At 33.6% G+C, this 14,779-nt stretch overlaps 1 protein-coding gene across 1 annotated transcript in view; it reads right to left on the bottom strand.

The window, feature by feature from the left end:
* Positions 1 to 3,251: 3,251 nt before the first annotated feature.
* LOC136829970 (uncharacterized) overlaps positions 3,252 to 14,779 on the bottom strand; it is a 19,119-nt gene continuing 7,591 nt past the window's right edge. The window contains exons 4-9 of the mRNA XM_067089147.1: positions 12,414 to 12,473; positions 10,632 to 10,709; positions 6,645 to 6,726; positions 6,055 to 6,174; positions 5,434 to 5,568; positions 3,252 to 4,820 (exon numbers count right to left, since the gene is read on the bottom strand). Of these exons, the coding sequence (XP_066945248.1) occupies positions 4,640 to 4,820; positions 5,434 to 5,568; positions 6,055 to 6,174; positions 6,645 to 6,726; positions 10,632 to 10,709; positions 12,414 to 12,473 (656 nt within the window). The 3' untranslated portion in view covers positions 3,252 to 4,639. The remainder of the gene's footprint in view (positions 4,821 to 5,433; positions 5,569 to 6,054; positions 6,175 to 6,644; positions 6,727 to 10,631; positions 10,710 to 12,413; positions 12,474 to 14,779) is intronic.

The following is a 14,779-nucleotide window of genomic DNA, read 5'->3' as shown; positions in this document are numbered from 1 at the left end:
TTTTACATGTACATAGGTCCCAGCCTTCAAAAATGTAAGCCTTAAAATATTGCCCATCTGCAAAGATAAATCATTCAATCAATCATGTCATCTCTTGGAATGAAATTAAGCTTACCCCCTTCGCCCCCACTTCTCACACCTCGCCCCCCCACCCCCAACCCTCTTCAGAAGAAATCTCTCTTAGTTATGAGACTGGCAGAATAGACGACTCCTTCAGGGATATGTTTCAATTCCTAAAATGGGTTCCGGGACATTAATGGGGTGATAATGGCTTGGTTAAGGGTGGTCTTCCTTTGGCCCGGATCCAGGCTACAGAGAGAGAGAGAGAGAGTCCTCAGATGTTATTGGATGGACGCTGTTTAAAAGCTCTTTTCTCTTAGCAAGTATATTTCAGGAGAGAGAGAGAGAGGGGGGGGAGAGAGAGAGAGAGAGAGAATCCTCAGATGGATGGACGCTATTTAAAAGCTCGTTTCTTTCCGCAAGTATATTTTTCTTCATCTGACAATTAACTATCATAAATATTGCCCTGTTGCCTTACTTTCAGTCTCTCAATAAAATACCGAGCGTTATTAGAGATATTAATGCGTTATTACTCTAATTCACCTCGTATTTTACTAATTACTCTATACTTTTATAAGCATTCGTCATAATTTACCTCAATACATCCTCATGAATCATATCTTCGATAATTATCAAGATATACATTCGTTTTTACCTGGGAAAATTATAGCCAGTGAATCGAGAATATATATAACAAGCATTCACCATAATTTTCATCTAGGATATATTATTATTAATAATTTCTTCGATAATTATCAAGATATATATTCTTTTTTTTTGCTTGAATTCCTTACAGCATCTTTGATGTTTCAAGTTCATAAGCTATTTATTCAGATTATAAATATGTCTGGGAAGATCTGGCGAAGCGAGATGTCATGACGTATTGATTAGTTAATGAGAGAATATATTGATTAATCAATGAGAGAATATATTGATTAATCAATGAGAGAATAATTTAAAAAACTGTTCTTGATAACTTACAAGGCTAATGTGGTTTCAAAGACTAGTCTGAGAGAGAGAGAGAGAGAGAGAGAGAGAGAGAGAGAGAGAGAGAGAGAGAGAGAGAGATTTCATTTCACTCGCCCTCAGAAAATACACAAAAATATCAAGAATCTCTCCGGAATTATAAGATTCCCAATACGATTTCCATCCTGGACCCTTGTAAAAAAAAAAAAAAAAGAATTTAGAGGGAAAAACAATAGTTCCCGAATCCATTGTCAGATGTTTAAAGACTCTCTGACAGCCAGACTTAAGATTCTCCCCTAATTAAGGGGGAAGGGACTGACACCAGTTCTGGCGCGGAGTGGCACTGATTGGCATTCAGGCATTGGGTAGGGGAGGGGGTGTAGGGAAGGGTGGGTCTTTGGCCCCAAGGCGAGGATCAGAAACAGAGGGGAATTATAGGAAATGAAGGCTTTTTTTATTCTCTCTCTCTCTCTCTCTCTCTCTCTCTCTCTCTCTCTCTCTCTCTCTCTCTCTCTCTCTCAGACTAGTCTTTGAAACCATATTAGCCTTGTCAGTTATCATGTTCTAATATTCCCTTGTTAATTAATTAATATCTCATGACACCTCGCCCTCCCCAGATCTGCCCAGACATGTTCATAATCTGAATAAATAGATTATAAATAGATTATTCACATTTCAGGGATTAAGTTATTCATTTTATCTCGTTATTCATTATTTACTTTAATAATCCTTCATTGTAGAATTGCTCACCAGATATTACCTGATGACAAAGACGTCTCATGAATAAATTTATATTATTTCCTAAGGCATGACAGACTTGAATCTCGCAGGAATTTTAAGTATTTTGTCGTTTCAGGGGAAATTACAGTCCTGTATCCAAACAGCATTTATTCCAGATCCCTGAAAAATACAGTCGCGTGACAATCGTTACGAATTGTTACACTTTTCAAATGATTGTACCTTTCGAATGATTGATAGCATTACCATTTGTAAAGACGCCAAAGCAAGGAAATAGCCGTCACCTGGAATGACAGCATTACTAACCAAAAAAGCCTCTGAAGTCACCAAGAGTATTGTTATACCTCAGGAGAGAATTGATTTTGTTCAGGAAACACGAGAGTTTGGAGGGCGCAAACCTCCGACAAGGATGAGTGATCCGTTCATCCTCAAATAGTTTCCTTATCTCGAATTCGTGTTTGTATCTCTCCCAAATCGTAATTAGTTGAATGTTGAACACGCTGCCTTGATAAACAGACAAAGACAATTACCCAAGCGTAAGGATGCATCCACACTACAGGAAGACATGTCATCAACACGTGTCGGCAACTGATTGCATACATATCACATACATGTTGAAAACAAGTTGACGACAGATTGTATACATATCACAAACATGTTGAAAACAAGTCGACGACAGGTTGCATAAATATCACAATTATGTTGAAAACAAGTTGATGAAAGATTGTATACATATGACTAACATGTTGACAACAAGTCGACAACAGATTGCATACGTATCACAAACTTGTTGACAACAAGTTGCCAACATATTGCATACATATCACAGACATGTTGACAACAAGTCGACGACAGATTGCATGCATATCACAGACATGTTGACAACAAGTTGACGACAGTAAGTGGAGAACGAATCTTCGGCCAACGATTGATAATCATGTGAAACATTGGTTAGGACTGCCAGTAAGAAGATAACTTGTATTCAACATGTTTATGTTTGTATGTGATAAGTTGATGACATGTTTATGACTTGCTCTACTGTAGTTTGACCCTTACGTCACTCTTGATGAACAACGTGATCAGAAATAGACAGTAACCATGACCCAACCATACACCCAAATTATGCATAATCTATACCCGACCATTTAACCCATACTGATATGGGAATAATAAGAGCACCATATCCCATCCGTAAACAAATTGTAAAATTTTATATATATATATATATATATATATATATATATATATATATATATATATATATATATATATATATATATATATATGCATGAAAAATTGTCAACATAGGTATAATTGGAAATCAGAACACATAGACACAGTGAATGACACAACTCCAAACTTTACAAGTAAATAGTAAAAAAAAAATTAACTGTAAATTGAGAACAGAACAAAAATTTTACAAAACAAAAACAAGTACAAAAATCATAGGTAAAGTAGTACAAATTAAAATTAAAAACTCATAACTAACTTACACAAGCAATTTTTTAAAAATGACAAGTAGAGTACAAAGGTAAGTTTTAAAAGTCAACAAATAAAAATACTTTAAAAAAAATAACAATAAAAATTGACAAAATTCTAAACCAATTCATATGGATCAAATTGAATACATAAAACCAATACATGCAGGTAGAGTGAACTAATAAAAACATCAACAAAACACACCTGAGTATGAAGGATTCTCAATATGACCTAAAATAAATTCATTTGGAAACAATTTATGTTACCCAAATTACTTTTTATTTACGTAACAAAGGGGGGGGTCTGTTATGAGAGTCATAAATCAGTATCGGATATCAGATCTGTATTTGAAGGATTGTAAATCTCTTTTAATTAAAAGTTACACAATGATTTTCTAGTGAATGTTCAATGTTATTTTGAATTTGTGTTTTATTTATGAAGTTAAATCTGTTCGTAGAGTGTTAGGATTCTAAATTTGTAATGATGTTGTGACCGTAGCTTTCAAAATTTCTTAGGAAAGTAGCTTTCAAAAACATTTTCTTTGAAAGTAGCTTTCAAAGTTTATTTATGAAAGTAGCTTTCAAAATTTATTTATGAAAGTAGCTTTCAAAAATTTTATGAAAGTAGCTTTCAAACTTTTTTATGAAAGTAGCTTTCAAAATTTTTTATGAACTTATAATTCAATTATGGCCTGTGCTGCTACACAAAAAATTTTTTTTATAGATTTGGAAAATATTCAGATATCCCACTGGTGTCAAAAATTGCCATCAAATTTTCAAGACATTTAAAACATTTAAGACACTGAAATTTTGATGTATGATAACAATCATATCCTCTACTAGCATCCAAAATTTTAACTAGATTTTGAAAACATATCTGTCCTCCACCAGCTTTCAAATCTCTTTCTACCTGCTTTCAAATTTACATAAAAATTCTAAAGAAAAAATCTTTCTATCAGCTTTCAAATTTACATAAAAATTCTTTTAAAAAATTCTGTCATTCTACCTGCTTTCAAATTCACATAAAAGTTCTGGAGAAAAAATTTCTGTACTCTGCCAGCTTCCAAATTTACATAAAAATTCTGAAAAAAATTCTCTTTCTACCTGCTTTCAAATTTACATAAAAATTCTAAAAAAGAATCTTTCTATCAGCTTTCAAATTTACATAAAAATTCTTTAAAAACAAATCTGTCATTCTGCCTACTTTCAAATTCACATAAAAGTTCTGGAGAAAAAAAATTTCTGTACTCTGCCATCTTCCAAATTCACATAAAAATCCTGAAAAAAAAAGCTAAGAAGTTCTGATCTCCTAACTGGGTCTCCAACAGCTAAGAATCGACCTCAGAGCAGGAAAGACTATGTCATCTTCCCCGTCGTGTAAGACTCAGAAACATCTCTCAGTAGTAGGTGAAATCTTCAACGAAGCAAGAGCAAGCCGACGGTATTTTGAAAACATCCACTGTAGGCCTGTAGGTAGGACGGTATGGATCTAAGCAGAGCAGTTTGACGTAGTTGTACCTCTGGACGCACTTAGACTTGTAGCAGGGGGGAAGATACTCACACCTCTTGTCCTTGTACCTGCAATTGAGGTTAGGTTAGGTGGACGGTTTGGTTACAGGGAGGTGAAAAAAAATGAAGTTTTTGAAGAGGCATGATAATATAGAGGCTTCTTAAGTTATTCTTTTTAGATTTGGTTGTAATTAGACTGATGGGTGGTTCATATGCCAAGCTTAATCTCAAGGGTACATGAAGATCTGGGCTTAAATCTTGGCCGGTTTCGACTCATTGTTTAGGTCATTATCATGGGGTTGACACGTAGTGGTAGAAATTTATAATATATATGTATATATACATGCATATATATGCTTGTATGTATGTATATACATATATATGAATATATATATATACATATATATTAAAACACACACATATATATAAATAAATAAATATATATATATATATATATATATATATATATATATATATATATATAGAGAGAGAGAGAGAGAGAGAGAGAGAGAGAGAGAGACAGACAGACAGACAGACAGACAGACAGACAGAACAGAGATAATTTATTATGTTAATGAAATAAAAAAAAAATGACAATTGTAACAAAGGAATTCTTTCGCAAGTTACCCTGAGAGAGACAGAGAGAGAGAGAGAGAGAGAGAGAGAACCAACTCTTTCTCACCTGCACGTCTCCACTCTAATGGACTGTGGGAATTTGTCCGTGTTAATGACTGCTACCCATTCCCCGTGGAGATTCTGGGCCCAGCCCGGCCTCAGGTATTGGACCGAACTCTCGCAGACGAAGTGACCTCCACGCCTTAATAATAATAATAATAATGTAGATAAGGCAGAATATATATAATGATTTACATCAGTTATTAAGTTGTAATAATGACTGTAAAAATAACTGTCTTCAAAGCGAAGATATATTTTGCGTAGCGTTTTCGGTTATGGATTGTAAAAGATTACCTAATATTCATTTTTATTTTCTTTCTTAGTTTTCTTACGTAAACCACATACGAGCACACACACACACACACACACACATATATATATATATATATATATATATATATATATATATATATATATATATATATATACATATACAGTAAACCCACAAAACCGGGACGTAAACACGCGCATGCGGCCCTCTCATCCCAGCTTAATTTTCACACACACACACACTCACATATATATATATATATATATATATATATATATATATATATACATAAATATATATACATACAGTAAAACCCCACCCCAGGACGTAGACATCCCATGCTCCCAGCTTACTTACTTCTCAGAAGAGGTGCGATTCTCGTAGTAGATGAGGTCATCGGGAGGAAACTGGTACAGGTCATTGTACAGGAGCCTCACGTCGTTGTAGAACCGGTCTATTATGGAATTCACCTTGTCCCTGGAAAAAAAAATTCTGGAAGGTCTTGACTGGAATATAGACTCGAGAGGTAAACAAGAAGCAAGAGCCTGTGCCAGCTCATGAGTGGTTTGGTTTAGAACTAGCTGATTGGTATATCATTGATGATAGTACAATCAAATACAAAGGCAATAATAATTATTTAGAAATAACTAATTAATTAATAAATTAGTGATGATGATAATAATAATAATAATAATAATAATAATAATAATAATAATAATAATAATGTAAATGGTGATGCCAACTTAATATTTCCTCCTGGGAAGGAATGGTGAAAAATAATGTTTTATGAAAACAGAATATATAAAGATTCATATATATATATATATATATATATATATATATATATATATATATATATATATATATATATATATATATATATATATATATCACAGCTATGTATTTGTTCATAGGGGGTAAGAAGTGGCAATTTTACAGGCACTTACAGAGGATACAATTGGTTGTATGGACAGTAGTCCTCGTCTATAGCGCACTCTGGTCTGTGGGTTGCTACGATCACAGGTCGACCTGAAAAATGGCATTTTCTTTTGTATGTAATTGTGAGAAATATTCATAATTGATATATAAATATACATCTAATATACATATATATTGTGAGAGATACTATGTTGAGTTGTATGCTATCTAAGCTTCTTAATACAAATATGTGTATGTTTATTCGTACAAGATTGTGAACAAAATTGTTTGAAATATGGTTATGTATATAATTTTGAGAAATATTCATACTAAGTGATATTTAAATATACATAAAATATACATACATAATTGTGAGAAATACTCCTTGGCTTTGTATGTCAATCTAAGCTTCTTGGTGCAGATTAAGTAGTACATGTATTCAAACAAGATTGTGATACAAATTGTGAGAGATATCGAGCACATATATTTATGGGACATAGCTCTGAGAAAATATTCTCTAAATAGCCACTCCATTTCATATTTGAATATATAATTATGGGAGATATTTAGCTGAGTTCTCTGTTAAAATGTTGATATAAATCAAATGATACTTAAATTCACGTGTTGTCAACAGAATTGTGAGAGAAATATCATTGAGTATGTAAATTTATGGGACATACCTCTGAGAAAATATTCTCAATACTTCTGTTTAATTAATATTTCCTGATGCAAAATCTGTCCATTGTTGAAAAATTCATTCTGTTTAGGAGGTAATTCCCAGGGAATTACTCTCCAGCTGAATGCCATTTTCATTTCAAAGTCATAAAATGTATCTGGGTATGGAGACAGCCCCTTCCTCAAACCTTCCTGATATAAAATTCAAGAAGACGACCCTTCCCAAAACTTTTCTGATATAAAATTCAGGACTGCAAGGGGAAGGTTGATTGCCATGTAGGGACAAAGACGTTCAAGAAAACTCCTTGATTTTTTTTTATGCAATTTGCATCGGAGTAATTACTACATTCCAGTGCGAATATTTCTTGTTGTGGGTAAAGAGAAGGGGAATGCGTAAGATATAATGAATGATGTGGAATTGACAATGTTGGAAAAACCTAAGGAAGTTATGCAATACCTTTGGTATATGTATTTATATATTTGCCTGAGGAGGGAGACAGTTTGGTCTCTGAAATGTAGCCTTTTATTTTCCACATTTTTGATTTTCCACAATTTGGCGTTTTTGTGGGCTTCTTATATTATATATATATATATATATATATATATATATATATATATATATAGATATATATATATATATATATATATATATATATATATATATATATATATATATCTTGTTGCTTGTGAGAGAAGTTGCTTCAGATAATATGAAACTTCAATGGTGCGTCCATTCTCAAACATGTGTCAAAGATGAACTTCAGATATATGTATACATTTCTACTTATGTGTTTTCAGTCATTTTTATAGACGTGGATTGCAAATGTGCTATACTTTTTGGCTGTAAAATGTGACGTAGCCTTGGCTATATGCTAAAATACAATGTGTATTTTAGGTAATCATTCAATCATTCAAATACAAAAAATTCAAGGTCTTTGGAGAAAGACATATGGCTAGTTAATACTTAGCCTGGCTATATACTAAGATTTATTTATTATTATTATTATTATTATTATTATTATTATTATTATTATTATTATTATTATTATTCAGAAGATGATCCATATTCATATGGAACGACCTCACCACAGGGGGGCCACTGACTTGAAATTCGAGCTTCCAAAGAATATTATGGTGGTCATCAGGAAAAATATATATATTTTAGATGTTCAGTCAAATACATAAAATTCAGAGTCATGGAAATAAGATAGATGGCGAGCCAAGACCTAAGTACCCGGACTTTTGACAAAGGGCAGTTTATCCAGCATACTAGAGAAAAGAAGAAGAAGAAGAAGAAGAGGAGGAGAAGGAGAAGAAGAAGAAGAAGGAGGAGGAGAGGGAGAAGAGAAGAGAAGAAAAAAAGAGAATAAGAAGAAGAAGAATTAGGAGAATTCTTACAACTCCTCCCAAGAAGAAGAAGAAGAAGAAGCAGAAGAAGGAGGAGGGGAACAAAAAAGAAGAGAAAGAAGAAGGAGAACAAAAAGAAGAAGAAGGAGAAAGAGAAGAAGAAGAAAAAGAAAAAGAAGAATCCTTACAACTCCTTCTTTCTGTACAGCCAATGAAATCCTACGCCGAGACATCATGAATGAGTAACGACACCCTACTCCATCCTTACTCTGAGTAAACAGGGGGCACAGCATTTAAAGTAGGGGGCGCCTCCCCCTCCCCCTTACCGAATGATCCTCTTACCTGACTATGAGAGGCCCCCAGAGAGGACACCCCCCCCCCATTACAATTGGGAGGGGGGGGCGTTCTTTCTCGAGTTTTGTCGAACTGAAAAGAACTTTTAAATAAAACAGGTGACGTCACGTTTGAAAGAATGTTCAGGGCTGCCGTTTCTCTCTCTCTCTCTCTCTCTCTCTCTCTCTCTCTCATTTGAAAGAATGTTCATGCTTTTGTCTGTCTCTCTCTCTCTTATTATTTATTCCACTTTCATCACAATGATTCCGGTATCTTTTTTTTTAAGAATAATCTCTCTCTCTCTCTCTCTCTCTCTCTCTCTCTCTCTCTCTCTCTCTCTCTCTCTCTCTCTCTCTCATTTTCAAGAGTCAGGATCGTCTGCTGCTTGCAAGAGTGCTGAGCAAACATTGGGCAATAGGACAAAGAATATTAGAACATCAGACAAAGAGAGAAGAAGATCTTTCGGAAAAAGACAAGCCCATCTCCCCATTTCGAAATTTTTGCTGCCATCAAGAATATCTTTGGGATTTGATGTGTTTTGTTGACATTTGATGGAATGAAGACGTTTGTAGGATAATGATGATGGTTTTATCTGCAATGTCAATCGTTTATTAACTTGTAAGTCCTCGTTTTGTCATAATATATTTCTTTTGCTTGAAGGGGCAGTGTTCCTGAAAACAGCAATTTGGAGTCATTGTTTAAATCTAGCTGTAGAGGGTAGTGCTGTCATCAGTGCACCTCCAGTGGTGCACTGTAGGCATTACTTTGTAAAGTTCTTTGCAGCATCCATTCCTCAGGCACCTAGCTGTAACCCCTTTCATTCCTTTTACTGTACCTCCGTTCATATTCTCTCTCTTCCATCTTACTTTCCTCAACCCTCTTCTACCAATTTGATTATTGAGCTGCGAGGTTATCCTCCTGTTACACCTTTCAAACGTCCTTTTCTCTCAATTTCCCTCTCAGCTCTGAATGACCTCATAGGTTCCAGCGTTTGGTCTTTAGCCTGATACATTCCGATCCCATTCAGTCAAATCTACAGATTTCAGATTCACTGACTCCAGTCTACCGCGGTTCCTTTGCTGTTTCAGAAAATTCTCAGTAAACATTTCAGTTCAGTCGTTTGAAATTCTCATCAGCAGTGCATGTGTGAATGTATTTTGCAAGTGAGACCAGCATTTACACCTGCTGTCCATCACTTGCCCAGGTCTGAAGGGGGAAAGGTGAGCAGAGGCCTTGAGAAAATTGTGCACTTAGAACCTCAAGAGTTCAAGCGAAGATGCTTTGAATTACTACCCTAAGAAAATTCGACTTGTATTTTACTAATTTATTTGTATCTATATTTATTTATTGATTGATTTATAAGTGTTTTTTTCTGATAGCTGATCTCTTCTTTCCGTATTTCCTATTATCTTCTTCAACGTCTTTCAAATGAACACCATAATATTCTTTGGAAGCTTAGATTTCAAGCCAATGGCCCATATAGGCTTGATCCATATGAATAGGGGTTCATCTTCTGAATAATAATAATAATAATATAATAATAATAATAAAAGGGAATAAGCAAGACTTTCTTAAAATAATGAGGAATCTAGACTCGTAGGGGAACTGAAAAACCAGGTAAATTAGTGACCTAATTTACACCTGATGAAAATAGGACTCACCTGAGGGAGGTCGCACCGGAAGGACAGGTGAGAGTCCTAGGGACACTCCTAAAGGTCCGGCTCCTGTGAGTCCTATTGCTGGAAGGATTGTGAATTAGAATTAGATACTTAATTGTAAAGAATAGGTACTTGATTGTAAACGAGTGGTTTGTTTTCAGATAGGTAGTTTTTGTAAGTGGGATTTCATATAAGCCTTTGTAACATAATGTAATGGTGTAATCTTGGTCACTGATGTTTAGTTTTCGCAAACAGTTGTAAACAGGTGGTTTTTTTTTCAATAGGATGTGGTGGTGTAGTAGATAATTTAATGTTATTGGTTGTAATTATGGAATCTTGGTCATTAATGTAATTCTGTAAATATAAAGAATTACATCAGTATGGTGTATAGCTTTCGTAAGCAATTGTAAACAAGTTTGTTTTCAGTATGTGATTTCAATAAGTAGATATTACATGATGCCTTTGGTCACTGATGTAATTTGGTCAAAAATTACTCAGAATTACTTTAGCATGATGTAATTTTTATAAACAATTGTAAAAAAGTGATTTGTTTTCTATAGATGATTGTAGTAAATTAGTCTTTGGAATGTCGATTATAATTATGGAATCCAGGTCACTGATGTAATTCTGTTAAGAATTACTCAGAATTACTTCAGTATAATGTAATTTTTATCAACATTTATAAACAAGCAGTTTGCTTTTAATAGGTAATGGCAGTATAGTGAATATTTTTATTAGACTTTCAAACATCGGCTGTAATGATGTAATCTTGTTCACTGATTCAATTCAAATCAAAATTACATTAGTGCAATGTATGGTTTTTACGTTTTTATCTCGAAATTAGATTTTGAAGTTTCAATTCCAGATTCAATATGTTTGCAAACTCTGTTTAAAAACTTAATGTTTATTTAATTTCCTTTTTTTTTAATTCTTGAAAACACTGTCTTCATTTAAGACCAGTATTAAAATGAAAATGAGCACTTTGAACACTTTAGTCCCATTTTTGGTCATAAAAACTGCTAATTTTTAGGACCACCAAACAATCTGAAAAGCTTAATTCCATTTATTTCTATAGAAAACTATATTTTGCGCTCTCATGACAAAATATCTGAGCTTCTGAAATAAACACATTATTTATTATTTCCTGTAGAATGTTCATGCTAAAATGATGACAATAGTTTGCCATGTTTCAGAATTGTATGTACAAATTATGCAAAAAAAAAATATTTTAAAATATTGTTGACTCAATTAACTAACAATCAGTTCAGAGACAGAGGAAGATGAAATGGCTTATTTCCATGAAAAGATTGATTGAGAGAATAACAGCTGCAGAGAAAAACAAGTACAGGTTTTGTCTTGAATATATTACAGGCCTCATGTGCAGTGGCAAGGTAAGATTTTATAGAACAAAAAAAGAAAGTTGAAAAAGGTATCTATGTCTGTTTGTCTGAAATTTAGAAGGCTTCTGAAAGTCAAATTATTCCTTCTTTCTTGAAATCATGAGCTGAAACCCTTTAGGGACAGAGTCAACAGACTTATATAAACTCAAGAGGGATTTAAAGAGAAATTAGCCTACAGGAGAGTGACAAGTTATAGGCCAAAAGTAAGTTAGTCAAGCAATGCTTGTGTTCTGTTAGAGCCTGCTGAGTTCTACTACAGTACTACAGGTAAATAGAGTCTGAAATAACTTCTACTTGTGTTCTGTTAGAGCCTGCTGAATTCTACTACAGTACTACAGGTAAATAGGGTCTGAAATAACTTATACTTTAAAAAAAAAATACTTACTTCCAAAGATGGGGTCAGCGAATGAAAAAATCTTGGAGGATCTCAGCAAAGGTTCTCGATCTGTGCAAGAATTCAGGAGACAGAAAACCACACGATTATTGATGGCACGAATTTACTAGCAGTGCTGTCTGGACAAAGAGTATTTTTACACAGGTCAGTTCACAAGTTGGTGCTGCCAGCTTCAAGGTTTGGTGGTGATATTGGTGGTGACAGATAGCTGTGAGTGTTGGGGGTGGTGATGGTGGCTGAGACAGTATTTGTGCTGGTGTTGGAGTGGTGGCTTTGTTGGTGGTGGTGAATCGTGCTAGTGGTGGAGATGTTGCTTTGTTGGTGATAGTTAAGATGATAATTGTTAGTTTGGAGTGTGTTAGAATATTATATATATATATATATATATATATATATATATATATATATATATATATATATATATATATATATATATACATATATATATATACACATATACATATACATATACATTTGCGTGTAGGTGTTTGTGTATCGCACATAAACATCTCCATATCAGAATATGAATTATGCACAAACATTTGACATATATACAAAATTAAGACACACATTAAATAATTAATATACATTAGTATACATCACAGAAAATTAATGACAGCTATCCCAAGAGGATCTCATTTGACCATGAAAAAATATTCACACTGGAAAAACATTGCATTGATGATATATTCGATAACAGGAAAGTAAGTAACAAGATTCTGTCTTCATAAGATAGTAAGATAGCCTTGGAATATCCTTCAAGTAAAATACATCAGAATGGAACAGGGCTTTGTCAAGGAAATCTATTGTCATTGACAAAACAATGTCAAGAAAATGAGACAACTTAATTAATATTCATTTTTTCTAAATATACCTCTAAAGGACTTTTAGTTCCTTGTGTGCTCGTGACGTAAACACGATTCATTAAAACGAAAATTATCTAATTAGAATATTTATATTTTTGTATCTCGGTCCGTTATACCTTCCTTTTTTAAAATATTCCGTTGCGCCAGGTAAACAGTATTCAATCAAGTGAAAAGTGAATACTGCTTTGATTCAAAGATCCGTTTTTCGCGGAGAAGGCGGTATTGAATAAAATGAAAAAAGACTGTTTTCAATTCTCAGTTTTTAGTTTTCTGTAAAAGAAAACTATTGTGCCGGCTTTGTCAGTCCGTCCGCACTTTTTTCTGTCCGCACTTTTTCTGTCCGCCCTCAGATCTTAAAAACTACAGAGGCTAGGGGGCTGCAAATTGCTATGTTGATCATCCACCCTCCAATCATCAAACACACCAAATTGCAGCCCTCTAGCCTCGATAATTTTTATTCTATTTAAGGTTAAAGTTAGCCATGATCGTGCGTCTGGCAACGATATAGGCCAGGCCACCACCAGGCCGTGGTTAAAGATTCACGGGCCGCGGCTCGTACAGCATTATACCGAGACCACCGAATGATAGATCTATTTTCGGTGGCCTTGATTATTATACGCTGTAGCGGCTGTACAGAAAACTCGACTGCGCCGAAGAAAAATTTCAACATATCAATTATCATAAATAATTTCCTTCGTTATAGGAAACAGCTCTCAAACGAGAGTATTATTTTATAGTATTATTTTATAGCCGCGCCCTGGCGTCACATTTTCACAGAATATTGTCGAGGAAAATATTCCGGGAAAGAAAACATTCAGCTATTAATTCCCCTCGGGGAAAAAAGGGAAATATTTCAGTTCCATGTCTCAAGGGGAGTTTAATTAATCTGGGAAAAAATATAAAAAAAAATACTCCACTCGGAGTATTTTTTATATATATATATCAGGTTTCGTTTGTCTTACTATTAAAAGTATTTTTTTTTTTAAGATAATTTCCATTACCTTATGCAAGGGGTTTTTGCTGACTGGGCTTAATTAGTGATTGCTAAAAGAAGTATGCAGTTAAAAATGGCAGTGAGGGGCAAGTATGTATATACGTATAAAAGGTGTTGATAGTAGGATGCTATGTATATGCGTATATATACACACACACACACACACACACACACACACACACACACATATATATATATATATATATATATATATATATATATATATATATATATATATATATATATATATATATATTTATATATATATATATATATAAATTTATATACATATATATTTATTTTGTATTTATATTTATATACATATATATACATAAATTTATATATATATGAATATGTATATGTATACATATTGAAATGGCAAGAGCGTACAAACATTACTTACGAACGAACAAATATAAATATCTCTGACGATGAATCGTATGAATGAACAAATATAGATATCACTGACAATGAATGAAAAAATATATTCAGAGTTT

Source organism: Macrobrachium rosenbergii, chromosome 45 (assembly GCF_040412425.1).
Source record: "Macrobrachium rosenbergii isolate ZJJX-2024 chromosome 45, ASM4041242v1, whole genome shotgun sequence".
In the NCBI taxonomy this organism is placed as follows: domain Eukaryota; kingdom Metazoa; phylum Arthropoda; class Malacostraca; order Decapoda; family Palaemonidae; genus Macrobrachium; species Macrobrachium rosenbergii.
The sequence above is the reverse complement of the archived record's forward strand: the minus strand, read 5'-3'. Positions and strand labels throughout refer to the sequence as shown.